Genomic DNA, 18,116 nt, shown 5'->3' on the forward strand with positions numbered 1-18,116 from the left:
AGATTACACGCTAGCTCGCTCCATCTTTCCCTTCCCCTGTGTTGATGTGTGATCATCTGACCTTCCTCACTTTTCTCTCCTCTTGCCCCCCCCAGCCAATAATTAGTTAGTAAATGCTGAGTCATTTTTTCCCACTCGCTCCTGCCAAAATCTTTCTTTTTCTCTATTTACTTGGGCAGGACCACAGAATGACCTTGTTAGTCGTGTAGGCTGGTGTATGTTGCTGTGTGCATGCGTGCTCCCTCTCACACTTACTCATCACTGTTCACCCCCCTCCTCTCTTTCTCCTTCCCCCTCCCTGAGTTTCTTTATCTCTCCCCTCTCAGCTTAGTGATTAGTATCTGATATATTTTGGCTGCTGTCGTAGGCAGCCTTTTAGGCTTGTGGGATGGTCTAATTTCTGTTCATCATTGCAAATTCCGTGCTTGTTTCCCCCCCGCCCCGCCCTGCCCCGCCCTCTATGGAATAATGACTGTCCCAAAGAGCCCACTGCACCTCAGTTTGTTTGCGTTGTGTATAATGTAAGTCCAACGGACATCAGAGTTGCAGTCTGGCTGGTGCTTGAAACGTGGCTCTGGCCATGCCTTGAGCTTTAGCTCCGCCCACATGTGAACCCCAGTTTGAGTGATGATGTGACCCTTTAATGCATTTGTGGGTGGCAACATGTGTACGCCAATTGATTTCTCTGTCTCTTGAAAGCGGCCTACTTAAGACTCGGGGTTTGGATCCCTCCTCCGTCTCTGTCACATTATTCCCTGAATCTCTTTTTTTTTTTTTTCTTGGGAAGGCACCAACCTTAAGAAAGGCACATATTTATTTGATGAGTTACAAATATATTCACTCCACGTCACGATTAATTAAGATGATGCTTGCTTGGAGAGTTGTGTACTTTCTTGAGGTCTTTTTGGTAATTTCCTCTTCCTGTCCTTTAATGTTGTAGTTAAGGAGTAATAAAGCACTAGACTAACACCCTCATGAACTGTAATTCAGCAGCTGTTGCCTTGAACATTCTCACAGTTCCTTCAATAAATTGCAGTTGATACTTTTGGGACACATGGGTAACATTTAAATGCCAAATATAAATTACTTTTTGTCTTTAGTTGCACTTGCAAAGGTCTCCAAGTGTTGGGTGCTGTAGCGGTAGTGCTGTTTCTCCCTGTATAACAGTAATATCCTCACTCTGTCCTCTCAACCTTGCCGGCCTGCTGGCACGACTTTGCTCGCTTGCTTAGTCAGTCACTCAAGGATCGTTCTTGCTGCCTTTCAATCACGACGGCACATGATCTGCTCTGTCACTCTTTCTTCCTTTGAATAGATTGCTTCCTCGCAATATATCGTTTACCTGCCCCTTTCACTTCCAATCTTTCCAAGAAGCAGTAACCAGTGTTTTTGTGCCAATGTTCCTCCATTCTGCAGCGATGGGTTTTTTTTTAAATCCCTAATGGTCTGAATGTTTTTAGATGGCTAAATTCATTTTATTCTTTCTGTATGTCACTCCTGTACATTCCTTACTCAATGCCCTTCTCCCTCCTCCTCCTTTTCTCTCCCTCAGGTAATGCAGGTGGTCAACGCAGATGCCATGATGGTTAAGCTGAACTCTGGAGAATACAAGACCATCCACTTGTCCAGCATCCGCCCACCTAGAATCGAGGGAGAGGTACAAACAACTCCGTGTCTCGTCTGCTTGTGTGATGGACAGGTTTGCACACAGCGAGTAGCCTCTTGCCTGCGAGTTTAGTGATGAATGTGTTTACATGCCAGGCGAGTTTGCAGCTTGTGGTTTTGCATGTCCAAATAACGATTCATATGCGGCGCAGGAACGATTTGTGTCGCTGCTGCCAGACGTTCGACGGTGTCGGTTTATGCGCTCTTGAAGTTAAACACAAGCTGTTTACATCTCCCTCCGCACATACCTGAATATTTATCCACCGCTCTCTCCCCTGCTCTCCTGTGACCTATTCTGTTCCCGTACACATTCGTCTCATCTTCCTGTAAATGAACACAGGCGTTAGGTTCCACCACTTGGTGGCACCAGTGCGATTGGAACACGTGGAAACTCAGTGAGACACTTTTTGCCCACACCCAGTAATTGCAGCACTGCAGAGAGGCAAGGTGATTTAAAAACAATATATACATTTTTCCTCTCCACATTCCCCCATTTTTCTTTAGAACCCCTACAAGAGTGTCAAAACATAAACCTACATATAAGCATGCTTACATGTATTTGCAGCAGGGGAGATGTAAATCTGTCCACACAATAGGTAGTGTCTTGGGGAAACCAGCTGCTTTTATGCAGCGACACATAGACACATCCATCGACTCCGTCGTTCTCTCCCCCAGTTCTGATTATCAAGGCATTTATTAGCTGAAATGACAAGGTAATTATTGTACATTTGACACCGTTGTAAAATTCTTTGCAACACCATTTTTAATGTTCACAACAGAAGTATTTCAGCTATCCTTTCCATCTTCATCCTCTAAAATGCTTTCATTTTATCAAACTCAAGATGCCTGAAAATGTCACTTGCATTAATTAGAAAGTTTTAATGTCAAAACTACAATGTTTTTCCTCTTTTAGTCAGGCGAGATCTGTGCGCTTCTCACTGTTTTTGCCGAACACATCTGAGGCCATACGACGTCTTTAATGCTATGTCCATTAATGGGCAGGTTGCGCCTCACATTTCCTGAGGTGTGAGATGGAGAAGCTGTTGTGCTCGTAAGAAACGGCGGTAAAAGTCACAGCGCAGACCGTCTGCGGCAGCCCCTTGTCTGTTTGGATCGTTCCTGTTTTAATTGACTCTCTCTTCCAGCTTGTTTGGCCATTTTATGGTTGACTCTCTCTCCTCAAGTTTTCACTCTCCAGCCTCCCCCTCTTCCTTCATCGACATCTTCCTCTCCTGTCTCCCCTGGTGTCATCATTGACTTACATCATTAAGAGACTGCTTTGTACATCACTTTGCTTCCCTCTTTCATTCTGCTCTCCCTCCTCCTCTTCAGTCACTTTCTCCTTTGTCCTTTGCCTCTTGTCAGGAGGTCAGGTCGTTGACCTGCACTGTTGACCTTTATGCATGTTTCTCCTCACTAGCTCTGTGTTTGTAACAAGCTTGTGTGTGTGTATGGGGGGGTCTCTCTTTCTTTTTCTCTCTCTTCCCATTCCCTCTTTCCTTACAAGATTCTTCTTTTCGATCCCAACTTTTTTTTTTTTCACGACCTTCTGGAGATTTTTTTCTCCCTTGTGTGGTTTTCTAATCTTTTACCGTTCTGCTTCCTTTCTTCATTTACATTCATTTCAGATTTCCATTCTTTTTCTCAGTCTCTTCCATATTTGGCCATCTCCTCCTGCCTTTCGGTGCCCGTCTGTATTGTGTGTGTCGCTCTCACTTTGTCAGCACCAGATGCTTTGACAGTGTGTGTTTTGTGCTTCATTACACCATCATATGTTTGAGTGAGCTGAGGACAGTGAGCCCAGATGTTAATATTCGTGTGTGTTTTGTTGTATTGATCTTTCTTGCACATCGTATATATATATATATGTATATATATGTATATATATATATATATATATATATATGTATATATGTATATATGTATATATATATATATAATTTGTCTGGGGTGATCAATCGGCAGTATTCACTGCCACTGGTTCCATCAGTTTCTGAGTGCTTGGTGATGATGATGATGGTGATTTGATATAAAAAAGGTTAATGCATTCTCTGCTTCTATAAGGGTTGTTTGTGATGCTACTCCTAGTTCTGTTTGTTAGGTTTTTTTTCAATCTGTAAGCTGATGAGCTGCCCGTCTGCCTATCTGCAGTGCCGTTGGCTCATCTTTGTGTTGTCACTATGGTAGCGATGCAGAGGTAAGATGACGCTTTGGATCATGGGATGGAACAGAGGCATCTGAATGAGAGGCATCGGAATTTTTCTCTTGATAACTTAAAATTATTTTTTCGGTTAAGTATGGATTTGAGAATAGTACGTCCGGTTTTATGTCAGTCGAGTAAAGAAAAAAGAATTTCCCCAATGAGTGTTTGAGATTCTTCTCCATGCAGGCACGCACGCACACATGCACGCACACATGCACGCACGCACGCACACACACACACACACACACACACACACACACACACACACACACACACACACACACACACACACACACACACACACACACACCTCTTTCTGTTTGTCTCTCCCTCTGTCTGCCATGTGTACTTTCTTAGCATAATTTAATTTATAAAGCTGACCCAAGAAATGCAGCTCAGAGTTCTTTCCTGTTTTTGCTTCAGTAGGTGACCTAAGTAGAGTGTGTAAGTTTTTGTTTTTATAAAATGTGCAACCATTTAGAAAAAAAAAGCAGGAATGTGGTCCAGACTGACCTTCAACAATTGGAGGTGCTTAAAAGCTTTTGAAAAATGCTACAAGGAGACGCACATTGAACCAGGACACATCACACCATCAGATCTTATGCCTCTGTTTTTATTGTCAAATGATATCATCAGTTTACAAATGGCACCATTCACATTCAGACAGCACGCACAAACCAAAGGTCTTCTTTTGTTTTCCCACTTAGTTCTCTAATTATTTTTTGTGAGTTGGTGATTCTGTCCCTCAGGCGAAGTAAATATCAGAGCTCACAGCAGGCATCTCTCATCCAGAAGCTTTGCACACACCGACGTCGCCTCGTCTATGAACTCTGAACTACTTCTTGCAAACGCTGCAGCAAGCAGATGCAAAGACAAAGCTAGAACGTACTTGGAATTCTCCGATGTGTGTGTGTTGTATCTGTCTGTAGAAGTGTTTTTTTGGGTGGGGGGGTGCACGTAGGTTTGTGTACTCTTCAGAGGTACAAGGCGTGACAAACTTGTGCACTGATGCGCTTCAGCTGTTCCTGCTGAGCCCCCGTCTTCTTTACATCTACTCTAATTCCTTTAGTCTCCTAAAACCCCATGCAGACACACACATGCCCCTCCCCTCTCATGACTACACTAATTCTGCCTAGACTAACAGAGTGATGATCCAACGTCGTCTGGCTGCAGCAAAACATAGGACATGTGCCGCCCCGCCGCTTCCCCTCGCTCCTCTCTGGTATTGGTTCCTCTCCTCCCTCGTGTTACCGTTGTCATCTTCAGACCCGAGTTATTTTAAGTTCAGTAGTTGGAGTCAGCTTTTTCTCCCTCTTTTCCCCCCTCCCTTTTTTAAAAACAAAAAAATTGGCTTACTTTTCGTGTCTCTTATATGAATCAGGACCGACCCGGCATAAAAACCCAACTAGGGAGAAATATCTGTGCTATTCAGTGACTCACTGTTACATGCACCCACTCACTTGCTCTCATGCATTTAGTTGCATTTGTGTGCATCTACTTTGACGCCTGCGCACACGCACGCACGCACGCACACACACACACACACACACACACACACACACACACAAGCCCAGTCTAGAGTTTGTCTGTGGGTCTTTATGCAGTGTAATGCATGTGAGCAGTCATGTGGTTTAAAGAGGGTTAAGGATGGTCCTCCTGGAGCACAAAGAGAAGTCAACGTATTATCTTAATATAAGCCAATGCAATGGCTGAGTTACTATGTACAGTCCTGCTTCCTGACCACTCTGTGTTTAAGTTTGTAGATAATTTATCTTCACAATACATATTAACTGTTATTTCTGCTTCTGCCTCATATTTTTTTTTATCTGTCTCCCTATTTATACTTTCAAATTATTAGTTTTCATACTTGAAAGCTGTATTCAGCATTCTTTAAAAGTTGGAAAAGACCGGCAAATTATTGATGTAACATTTCCACATCAAAGAACAATTGGATGGATATTCCTCTTAATTCCTCTTAATTCTTGTCCATTTTTTCCCCTTCCAATCTGTCCATATCCTTCAAATCTGATCTTGTGTGTGCTGTCTACACGCCTTTAGCCGTATAATGTCGCGTTTTGAAACAAAGTCAATACAACATTTTCTAAATCAGAATTTTTAGATTCAGGAACATAGGATAAAATAAATGCTCTGTGTATGTATTGGTGATCTTTTTTAAGGGGTATTATAACCATGCATCACCATCTGTGGGGGCTGTTTACACATTTATGTGGTTTAAAAAAGAAAACCAGCTCGCAATGTTTTATGTGCCATCCTTATTAATCAGCACACAATGAAACATGTTCTGCGAGCCGTCACAGCTGTCCGAGTGCATTTACCTGCACCGGTCTGATAGGGGCTAATCACAAACTGAGAGGCCGTTTGATGTTTGCAAGTCAGGTTAGTTATGACTTGATCGTATTGGCAATAAGGGGGTGACTGAGGAATGGAGATGTCTCAAGGATTGCGTACTTTTATTGAGGATATGTTATAAACACTGGCTGTCAGACAATGTCAACTGCACGTCAACCGTTCAGACCAGTAGTTTGCTTTAATCGTCCGTTTTGTGTCTGCGTATGATACATTCCGTTGAATATGTGCTTATTGTCATTGCCCTATGTGGCGGTAACACTATTAGATTAGATATATTAGATTTTGTATTGGAGAGCCATAATCCACTAAATCTTTTATGTTTTTTTTGCTCCAAGGAGAGTTTAGACTCTCTCTCTGGGTTTTGTCTTTATTTTCCCCCTGCATTGTCTCACACCCTCCACTCCGAAACCTCTGCAGTCATTTAATGCACGAATGAGTAAATTTCTAAGGAGCACAATAGTAAATGTTGACTGGGTATAAATACCGATGCACTGCTTAATCCAAAAATAATCCACGTTGTTGAGGACATGCACACTCAGCAGTGTATTTCTCTCCAGATATAGGTTGCATACAGACCAAACAAATTCTAAATCAGTTCATTGCAAAAAAAAAAAGAAAAAAAAAAGTAAGGTCTGCATGCTATACTCTCTACTCGGCTGCCGCATATCAAAAAGCGTGACGTGCTCCTGAGTCATGATTTCTCCCTCGAGGTTCCAGAAGCTGCAAAAGCTTCCAGCAGTCGCATCCAACACATTTTACAGCCCAGCCCCTGCAGCCCTGAGACACTGTACCATCCAGTCAGCCCCATCCCTCTGCTATAGTCAAAGATGATTCCTGAGCCCCAGCCAGTAATTTGGAAGGAAGGGAATTTACCCCAAATAGAACAGAACTCCCCCCCAAGCTGACTGAGAGCAAAGTCTTGTTATTGGGTCACGGGTGAGACATAGAAGTGACTCTCCTGTTTTCTGCAAACCTCCCTGTGTCTACATAATGTGTATTAATCTGTGTCTGGGTAATGCATTTTAAATCAAATTTAGAAGGAAATAATTACAACTTAACTACATTTATTGCAACACATTCTTATTAACATTGTGCCTGTTGTGTTTGTCTAACAATTAGCATTGTTCTTTCAGTAAATTCTAAATGTTAATACGATTAACTTCCTGGTTTGAACAGGAAGTGGACTTGACTGGTAAAATATTGGTATAGCAGTTGACATAATTGAATCCTATCTTGGGTATTCAGTGTGTTAAGATATAATATTCTTTTTACTGCCTAATTTCCTTGCTTTGTGACTCATTCACCTTGCCATGTTCCACAGAGTCTTGCCTCATTCCCCATGGACGTTCTAAAAGATGGAGTAGTTGCACCTTTTGTCCTCCGTGTCTGCTTCTCCTCTCCTTGTGCCTAATTGGCATAGAGTGCTGACATTTATACTCTTCGCCCTCAGTGACATGGCTCCCTTTTCCAGACTATTAGTTAGAAATAATTCCTATTTTATGTTCCAAGTTATGTTGGTTTGGCTTGTCTGTCATAATCCTAAAGACACTGAAATTGGAGTGCTATCATTAAAACACTGCAGGAACATTCAATATTTGGAAATACTGTAGTCTGTTTGGAGACCCTCTCCCTCTCTCTCTCTCTCTCTCTCTCACACACACACACACACACACACACACACACACACACACACACACACACACACACACACACACACACACACACACATACACCCCAAGAACTGTCCCATAGTTATAAGTTATCCTCATTCCAAGGTAGTGTCCGATTGAGTCTACAGCCCAGGCACCAAATGGACATTTCCCGTCTTACCGTGCCACATAAAGGCTGCATCATCCCTCTGAAAAGGATGTGGTGTGGATGAAAAATCTGGACAATAAGCCCAGACTGACACAAAATGGAGGACACTGGCTCCAGGCTGGAGCGGTGGGGGAATTTCCACCGGCCATGAGTGAGATTAACTCACCTCCTATGGTTCCCGCTGTGCTGACTCTGCTAGTCAAAGTGGAGAGAGATGGGAGCGGGGGAGTAAGAAAAGAAAGATGGAAAGCTATTAAACTCAAAGGTTATTACATTCCTGCCAAGGTTAAAGAAACGGTTGGCGGGTAGATTTGGCAGTTCTGGAGCTGCTTTACTCGGATAATCCAGCCGTCCTTCTGTGCAGTCACATGGAGACTTACTAAAATATTAACAGTGTGTCAGAAGGACGTTTTTCTCTTTTTTTTTGGTCAATTAATCATCGCTTTGGTGGTGTTTGTCCCCACGAGAGTTGTCTTAAAGACCTTAATTGAGTTATAGACACATGCAAGAACATGAAAAGTCATGCTACACCCGCTCTGCTCCCCATGTGTTAACTCCACATCCATCTGCCCAGCTGTGTGCTGCACCTGGAAGCTACCAACAGCTGGAGAGGCATTAAAAATTAATGAAAACCCTGCAAGACAAAAGGAAATGAATCATTCCATCCCTGTGGGTCCACAGTCCGTGTATCTTTGGGTTTCTTGTTGTATTTTCAGTTCAGAAACGGAACTCAAAAAATGAGCGGATATTTGATTTTTTTTTTTTTCTCCTGGAAATTGACCAATATGAGGTGTTTTTCTTTTCCTAGTGAGAAATGGGAGAAAGAAAATTTCTTGAGCGATTTTATTTTCAATTTCTGTTTTGTAACTTTCTGGTCCTCTAGCCAAGTCCTTGTGGAGAAGACCTACTGTGATCAACTGTCTAGAAAACAAGCCCGCCAAATATGTTGACCTGGGTCCACATTCCCTGTGGCGTAGAGCATCCTATGAACACTGAGAACACTGAACATTAGAACATTGAGTGTTTTAACACTTGTAGATGGAACATTCTCTTCTATTCAACACCGGCAGTTCCACATTAGCATTTTGCTTACGTGTATTGAATAGAGAGTCTTATCTCTGGACCTGGAATAAAAACCCAGACTTTTTATTTCTGTTCTTGTGATTATTATTATTATTTTTATTAAAAAAAATATAAAAAGGAGTTCGAAGTTTCACTCCATGGTGCGTGAGAAAATAGAAAAACAACTTGTCTTTCAATTTTGGCTCTTGTCAGAAATGAAAGATCAAATAACCACAGTTTCTGAAATAAAAATTAAATTCCCAAAAGAAACTCTTTCAATTCTTTGTATGACATAATGAACACAACTGTGGCTCAGTGGGGAGCCTTGTTTCCTCACAACAACAAGGTTCTAGGTTTGATTCCACCTGGGACTTTTCTGTGCAGAGTTTGTATGTTCTCCCTGTGTATGCGTGGGTATTTTCTGGGTTCTCCAACTTCCTCCCACTTCCAAAAGCATGCAGCTTTTGTGAATTTGTCACCCCAAATTGTCAGTATGTGTGAGTGGGTGATTGTCTGTGCGGCCCTGCGATGAACTGGCATCTTGTCCAGGTTGTCCCCCTCTCCCTTGCCTGCAGCCAGCTGTGATGGGCTCTAGCAGAACCTGTGACCCGTATTTTGGACAAGCATTGTCGCGTTTTGAAGAGGATGCATGAATGTATGACATGATGGCTGATTTGATGGATGGTTTGAAGGAGGGATGTTGATTGTATTTTTTTAGTCATACATTGAACAATGACTTTAACCCCTTTATGCAAGTAAGATAATGAATGCCGTTCTACTGCTGTGGGAAGTGATTGACACCTGATGAAAATGAATTTTCTGTGTATCTCATCAAATCTTGTCAGTTATCTGAACAAAATCTATCAGAAAGCAAAGGTTACCTGACTAAATGGAGAATGGAAGGTGTACAAGATAATTATTTTGTTCAGTAAATAACAAAAGTGCAATCTTTGACCATCTTGGCCTGTATTATCTCCGCCCCAGAAAATAATTTAAATTAAAAAAACCCCAACAAATTAGTGAGCTGAATATTATCAGTCCTGTGCAGACAGATGGGTTTAAATAAAACATTTTCAGATACGGGCAGTTAGCTAGTAGGTATCACCCCTATGCCAAAATAAAAGTAAATACCAAAGGAAATTAAGACTAAGGTGATCAGCCTGGAAAACGTTACAAAGCTATGGTATAGTATGTCGCCTGCAGACGACCTGTGTTTTTAACCAGCACTGCAAATACTGTACCTGTCAGTTTCTGTTTGTCTCTAAAAACCTCAGCCTCCTCTGAAAATGCAAATCGGTTCTATTTGCGGCCTGTTCCTGTCAGGGAGTGCAAGAGCATTTTGAGTCCTTGTATACAGGTTTATGAGTCCGTATGCACATAGTTTCAGGTTAACCCCAAATGACTTTGCCATGACTATTGGGGGACTGTGACCATGGCAACTGTGTGCTTAGTTTCTTTCAAGTGCAATGTGTCGGTATTAATAGCAGGAGATGTGTTTGTGTTTGAGGAAGGTTTATGTGTGACGGTTAGCTTATAAAATGCTGCTGTTTTCTGGAAATTGATTCCAAATGAGTTCAGGATCTAGATCTACCCCGTCGCAGGGCTGAGGAGATGGGGCCGCAAACTGTGTGCAAATCGCTTATGTGTGAGATGTGGGCATGTCTTTTAGAAGTCCGCATCTTCTGTGGATTTGTTAAACTGAGCCACTTTCAAACTTCATTGGGAATAATATTCTTCCTCCCTGTTTGTCTCTTTCTATTTCTCTCATTTCTCTCCCCGTGCTCTGTCTGGCAACTCTCCCCCCCATTACCTCCATCCTTTTCTGTTTTCAGGAGAAGAACAAGGACAAAGACAAACGTTTCCGCCCACTCTATGACATCCCCTACATGTTTGAGGCCCGTGAATTCTTGAGGAAGAAGCTCATTGGTAAAAAGGTAAGATGCAGTAACAGAACTTGAAACCTCACCGTCATTATGTGGCTTCAATGTGTATTGCTGCTTTTTAAATAAACTTGATTGCTTCTAATGTAATGAATTAAACAAGAATTCTATGCAGGAATTTTCCCAAGTGGCTGAAACATACGCTCCAGCATCTCACCAGTGCCCAAACACATTTCTGAAGCCCCAAGCTAGATAGCTGTTTATCTCCTCCTCTGTTTGACTTCCGAGTACTCCCAGTAGATGTCCCGGGGCTTGGTATTGGCTGGGACGCACCCTTTAAACAAGCAGTGTTGATTTACCCCCTCTTGTGTCTATTGATCTACTGGGTCTGTACACCTTGGGGCCCGCTATGATTTACACAAATGTGACCCAGCAGAAGCCAGCACCGAGCTGGAGAGCTCTGGAGACACTCAGCATCGCTTAAATGAACATCTGCCACTCTTATTTTTGTTTTTTATTGATTTATTTATTTTTTTAAAGTTTTTCTGTGCAGTTCTAAATATTTCCAAACATGCCTGTTAGGAATGGGCAAAATGATAACCAAACTGGTCACAGGTGTTTTTTGGCCCATTGGTAATATTACATTTAGCATCAAGTAGCAAGAATGCCCTTGGAAAATGTTAAAGGGGTATCCTTATATATAATGAGTTTTCAATTTTGTGAAGCTTATAACAAATCACAATTTTGAATCTCTGTTTAAAATGCAACCCCACTTCATGAGTGCGAGGACAGCAATTTTCAGAGCACCACATTTTTTTGACCCGTCCAAAATACTCCCACACTTTTGCTGATTTTCCGGTGGTTCTCCATGGGAGTCATGACCGAGCCCCTTGATGTGCAATTGTTAACCAGATAAGGTGTCAAAATCAAGATTGAGTTCATCACTCGAGTTAATACATCCCAGCCCCCTGATTCTACACAAAATCTTAGTATTGAGCTGTTTTTTTTCCTTAAGAAAGGCATATTAAAACTGAGTCGAAGTTGGGTGTCTAAGAGGGAGAAAATTAGGATCAATACCGTTGCTTCACCACAAAAATGTACTGATTTGTCTGACCAGGTCCAGACGCTAAACTTTACCTTGGAAAGTTTGTGACTGCACACTTCCCTCAGTAAATCAGTAAAATAAAACCTACATATGGTAGCTGGTGAGTGTGCATTGGCAATTTAGCTGACTCTACTTACTGTATTAACTTTAGGAGAGAAGGCGACTGTGGCTTCGAGGCATGCCCAGAGCTGTTGTCCACTGCTGGAGTTGAATGACTGTTTATATTTTCCATGTAGCTTAACACCAAAAAGCCGAAGGGCCACATTATTATGGGAGTCATGGTGAAAAAGATGAGAATCTATCTTGAAAAATCGACACAGGAATACAGTTTAATGTGCAGACTGATTGAGCGCTCTGTCAAAATGGTGCATTTATGAGCAGTCACACTGACAAAATTACTTCCCCAGTCAGAAGTTATATCTTCAATTCTCTTCTGTTATGCAGTTGCCTTCTTAGTATTAGATTCTGTAGCTTAGACCTTCACAAATCAGTTCTGTCTGTGCATTTTTTAAAAATCTCTGTCAGCCAAACAAATGCACAGAAATCTTGGACTCTGAACTGCACAACCCAGACAATAGATGGCACAAACATTGCCATCTCACACTCTTTCAGACATGGAAGAGTTAAAAAAAAAAAAAAGTGGTTCAGCTTAAAAAACATTAAAAAACATGCACCCACTCAAAGGCAAAAACCAAGAGTTCCTTTTGACACTCTGTACGGGAGTGAGATTCATATCCCAATTCCAGTTTCTCATTAGTCTTTATAATCATCCTCATTTATGTTTTTTTTTTTAATGAAAAGAAAATGCAGCTGTAAGCTGGCTTTTGATGAGTGAAGTGAGAATAATGAGTCTGCTGTTTATTAGTGGTGTCGTATGGGGAAATAGGGTGAATAAAGCCTTGCCACAGTATAAAATTACCATTCACAATATTACCATTAAGAGAAAGTGGTCAAAACACATAGCTTCACACCAAGTTCCACACACTGTGTGGTATTAGGCTCTTAGAGGTGACTTATTTAAGCGGGGAGCTTTTGCCTGTGTGCCAGCTGCACAGCCTCCTCCTCTTTAGGTCCGCAGAGTCAATAACAGCATTCCGCTGCAAACGCTGTGTCCTGCTCGTGCCTTTATTTCTAAAGCACAAAGCTTTGTATTAAGTCTTCGGTTGCCATGTATCATTTTAAAAATAATTAGAGGCTCTCAATAGCTGCAGGTTTTCCAAAGATACAAGCATCATCCCTCTGTTGCCTTAGCAACAAGAGAGAGTTTGAATGAAATGATCATAAGATCTGTGTGTGAATGTTTACTTGGAGTCAAAACTTTCATTTTGAGGTATATTACCTCAGTCAACTTAAATTGCCCCTTTGGATACAGGTAGGTGCAGACGTGTACAGGTGCAGGCACTCAAAAAAGGAAAGGGAGTTTACTTGACCCACTTACCATCATCCTGTCTGAGAACACTAAGCTCTGTGGAGACGGATTTGGAGCAGTAAGCATTAATAGAACACTCTAACACCATTGCTTTACTGAATTCTGTCCCAGAGAGAGATCTTGGTTTTCCTTTTTTTTTTTTTACTTGCTAACACAAATCATGACAATGACCCTACGGGTGTATCGGGCCATGACCCATTGGATTTTAAACGTAATTCTGTCTTTTCTTCATCACCCCTGAAAGAAACCGGGCAAAACTTGAATCGCCTTCAGAGGTGTGACTGTAAACCTGTTTATCAGTTCTCAAAAGGTGTAGTCTTTACATCATCTACTTCAAACTGGATTTGACCAAAACTCCCATCCTGATATGAGGGTTGTCAGATTCACCTACAGGCCCTCCCCTTTACAACTTTCCTTCTTTAAGATCAGCAACTGTAAGAGTTGAAAACGTAGCGTGACTCAGGAAACAAGCAGCTTTTCTGTGAATTTCAAGGATGTGACCAAGCATTAATATGAGTCTTGGTTTGCTGAGCCAAACCTCAAAGCCCTAATGCCACCACTCTGATTTGAGAATAAGGCTACATTACCAGCTTTTTCTCCCCTATTAAACTAGTATTCTTCATCTCTATAAAGTAAGCATTGTGCTTTTGATATTTTTTTCAAAGCATATCAAATATCCATATTCAATAGTCTGATTTTTCCCTTTTTTTTTTTTTTTTGGACAAGCACAATTCATATTTGATAACTCAGAGGCAGAAAGGAATTGGTCTGGTCTTCACCGCTCTTTGTTATGATGAAATCTTTACTCTATTTCACTGCATCTTCTCCAACATCCATTCATCCTTCGTCTCACTCATTGAAGAGTTTTTGTTACCTTTAAATTGTGTGATCACTATTATTGAATACTTCTCCCTACCTTACATTGCAACAGCTTCTTGATCTACCCCTTTATGGTTTGCCAAACATGCACTGAGGTAGTTTCCTTTTTCTCCTTTCTGTCTGTGCATCCTCTTTCTCCCTTACATAAATCCCCACCCCTCCATTGAAATAGCAGCGCTCGCATGGTGACATAATCCCAAAAAGCTTGATTTGGCTAACTTCATAAGTAGTGCTTCTTGTGCGCCTGGGTCTCAGCCTCAGCGAAAAAGAAATAAATAAATATTTTTTTTTTAAAAAAGACCACTGGAAATGTTGCATTAAGCCACTTATCAGGGTTGAGCACATTCGGATAATCCTGCATGCTCAAAGTGCTCCTGTTATGCAGCTGCTTGTGTAGTACTCTTAACGCCAGAGCCCCCCCTCCCCAATTTGTGTGCACATAAGTAAGTGTATGAACTGAGAATGCAGTGTGAGCAGTGTGGCATTGTGATATTTCATGTGTTGTGTACCTGATTTCGGGAAAGGCTTGAGGTGTACATTACCTAAGCGTCACCATGTCCCAGGGATTAAAGTCCAGGTTCATTGAGTCCCGTCTTTTCCTCGACGCATTCCACTGCCTCTGCTCAAGCATTTTTCTTAAAGCATAGCTAACTCGAGCCTCACCAACGCCACACACACAACACACTGTCACACTCACATCATGCCATACCCTACTCCCTCTCTAATGCCCATTTTTAATTAAGCTATCATTCGTCTCTCTTGTCTGTCTTTTGCTTTTTTGGTGCTTCAAGATGTCCAGCAAGCCTTTTTGTTCAGCCCACACTGACTGCCTTAAAGTCATTGTGTAGTAAGGGGCTGCTCCAAAACCTGCGCTGCATATCTAATGGCCTTTTTTTTCCCTCCACCGGTTCAATCAGCATTCTTCAGCCACATCTGCTGAGCTATGGCCATACAACATTTCCACTAAAAACTCTAATAGGGTTTAAGTGTACTCTTAAATTACAAAGGCAATATTTCTAATACTTGTATATGTATATGTATTTTTAGTAGATTAGTTTAAGGTAATAAAATAGAAAGAAATAGCCTGTGAGACCTAGGTTTGATGACAACACAGAAGAGGCAGGTGCTTTTAAAACTTAGCAAATCTGAAAACCCCATTCTACTGAATCTTTCATTTATTATAGTTCACTCCACCCCGACTCCTGTTCCATGTGGACCTGAGTCTCAAATATGATTCCTTTTTTTTTTTTTTTTTTTTAAATAAGCTCGCACTCTGCGTTTCACCTTTCACTTTCAGAACAACAGCATTTTGTTTCCCAATTCTCCTGCTGTCCTTGTTGTTATCATTCCCCTCTTCCTAATCCATCTTCTGCCTCCCGCTTTCTGTCTCACTCTCCTCTTGGGGTTCTTATAGATAGCTTTACCTTATCAAGAGATCAGCTAGATGGCCCATGGAGAATGGCTCTGGAACTCCTGTAATCTAACATCGCCTGGTCAAAGTTTATAATCTGTCATCTCACTTAATAGCAGGGACTACCGGTATTCTAGTTTCACAACCCATTACATCCAGCATTATACAGTTGTATGTTTCAGTGTCTTAAATTTGTTTTTTTCCTTTCTCATTTCCATAATTTATTTTGTTATTCGTGTTCGCTACAGCCAGCACATTTTTTCATTACTTTGTTTGTCACCTATAATTCAATTACCAAAGCCTGACAAGGCATTGTCATTTTACATAGATGTAACCATGAATACTACAAGTTTAATTTTCAGTGTGCTTCATTTCAGTGGCTTCACCTTTCAGTTAGTTTGAAATTCATCTTGTGTTTGAACGCTGAGGAAATGAATAATAGAATAAGAATAGGATATATGTAGTTATAAAATGTATGAATTAGGACATACTGTATTTTATTCTGGATTTTACAATTACTCAGAGGATACAAAACCAATTTTGTTGCTGAAAATAACTGTCACAGTGTTGGTACTAACATATATTATTTGACAAAGCTATATTTATTTTTCATTTTTGAGCTGATGACAGTTGTGTCTCATAAATGCTGTCTCAAAGGAAGGGGGAAACATGGAGTTGATGTACAGACGTTACCTCTAAGCAACTCCTCTACTGATTGAATTTAGTTTAAATGTAAATGTTTTCTGAAATTCTTCTCCCAGGTAATCCCCTACTAACACATTTGCAGCACTTATAGACATGATCCCTTTTGTGTTAAAGGGTGCATTCAACTGTAGCTCCTAAAAATAACAGAATTCATCCCCTGGTATCCTTTTTTTTTTTTTTTTACCGTTTTGAATTGCAGAAAGGACTTCCTACTATTCTATTCAAGGCTCATCTCCCTCATGTCACCATGTCATCTTGTCCATCTAATGACAAGCTGATATTTGTTCCATGTCCTGGTTGGCGTCCCTTTCATGTCCTTGTAATAAGCCTGTCTGCATTGTCTTTGTTTTGCTTGCATTTCTGCTATGATACTGCAATGCAGAGTTAGAGCCCCCCCTCACCCCTTTCCCTCTCCACCCATCACACTTGTCTGACACGGTTGACATGTAGCTCTTAAACTGCCGATCATGTGCACCAGCAAAGCTACATCCCTGGTGTTGCTGCTGACTGCCTGCGTCTGGCCCACAAAGCATGCTTTCCCTATCACATCACATACAATGAATACACACACACACACACACACATACACACATGCACGCAGATAACAAAATTGTATCTTCAGGGTGGCTTGGACTTTGTCCCCATGGTGCAGTTTTAGGACACGCAGCATCGGGTCATTTGGGTTCCATCACTGTTCCTTGTTTGGGGGTGTGTGTATTCCCCCCAAACACTCACGGTGTGCGAATACTTCTCCCCCAGTGATGCATGATGTGATTCACACCGACTGAGGGTGACCTTGAGAACTAGGACAAGCAAACACACAGAATCAGTCGCATAAAAAACTCCCTACATTAATTATTACTTTAACTAATGTTTCAGTACGCCTCAGTCCCCGTTCTGTGTTTTTTTTTTAAACTTATTCTCCTGCTTACTTTGCTTTATTTCAGGTCAATGTGACAGTCGACTACATCAGAGCAGCTACCGGTCCAGCAGAAGGCACCCCTGCGTTTTCAGAACGCACATGTGCTACAGTAACAATCGGTGGCATGTAAGTTATGGGCTACTACTATATTCCTGCACTTGAAAGTAGTGCTACTTTCAATGAAGCCTCCAGTTTGTTATGAATAAGTGGTCTTTATTGGCAGATCATATGATATGTAATTTATCATTCTGAGAGCTTCACTGTCACATATTGCTTTGTTATGCTATCGACCTCCTTCGCCAAAGCCTTTAAGTTGGTTCATCTGATAGGAGATGACAGACGAATCATCTGTCAGTACTTGGAACTTGTCAGCATATCATAATGCAACCTAAAATTGCTTCTTTGTAACTTAATTTTCACAGAAAGTATCTTCCCAGTGCAAGCGAATATATTCTTTCTGCAAATGTTTCTTTGTAAGAAGTCCTTTTTTATCCATTCGATATGTAAATTTATACGTTATAACGCACCACGATTAAGTGCTCCGAGATTCAAATCAAAACGGGATAGAGGAGCTGAAAGCCTCATAGATGAAAATGTTGTCTCAAAATAACATTTTCGTCCCTTTTGTTTTTACCTTTTCTATAAAAAACAAAAGCACTATATTGAT

General features: G+C 41.2%; 1 protein-coding gene across 1 annotated transcript in view; it reads left to right on the plus strand.

The window, feature by feature from the left end:
• Positions 1 to 18,116, plus strand: part of snd1 (staphylococcal nuclease and tudor domain containing 1) — a 144,914-nt gene that overhangs the window by 13,186 nt on the left and 113,612 nt on the right. The window contains exons 10-12 of the mRNA XM_068306401.1: positions 1,553 to 1,657; positions 10,951 to 11,052; positions 17,475 to 17,575. Of these exons, the coding sequence (XP_068162502.1) occupies positions 1,553 to 1,657; positions 10,951 to 11,052; positions 17,475 to 17,575 (308 nt within the window). The remainder of the gene's footprint in view (positions 1 to 1,552; positions 1,658 to 10,950; positions 11,053 to 17,474; positions 17,576 to 18,116) is intronic.

This window comes from Antennarius striatus, chromosome 22, assembly GCF_040054535.1.
Source record: "Antennarius striatus isolate MH-2024 chromosome 22, ASM4005453v1, whole genome shotgun sequence".
Classification (NCBI taxonomy): domain Eukaryota; kingdom Metazoa; phylum Chordata; class Actinopteri; order Lophiiformes; family Antennariidae; genus Antennarius; species Antennarius striatus.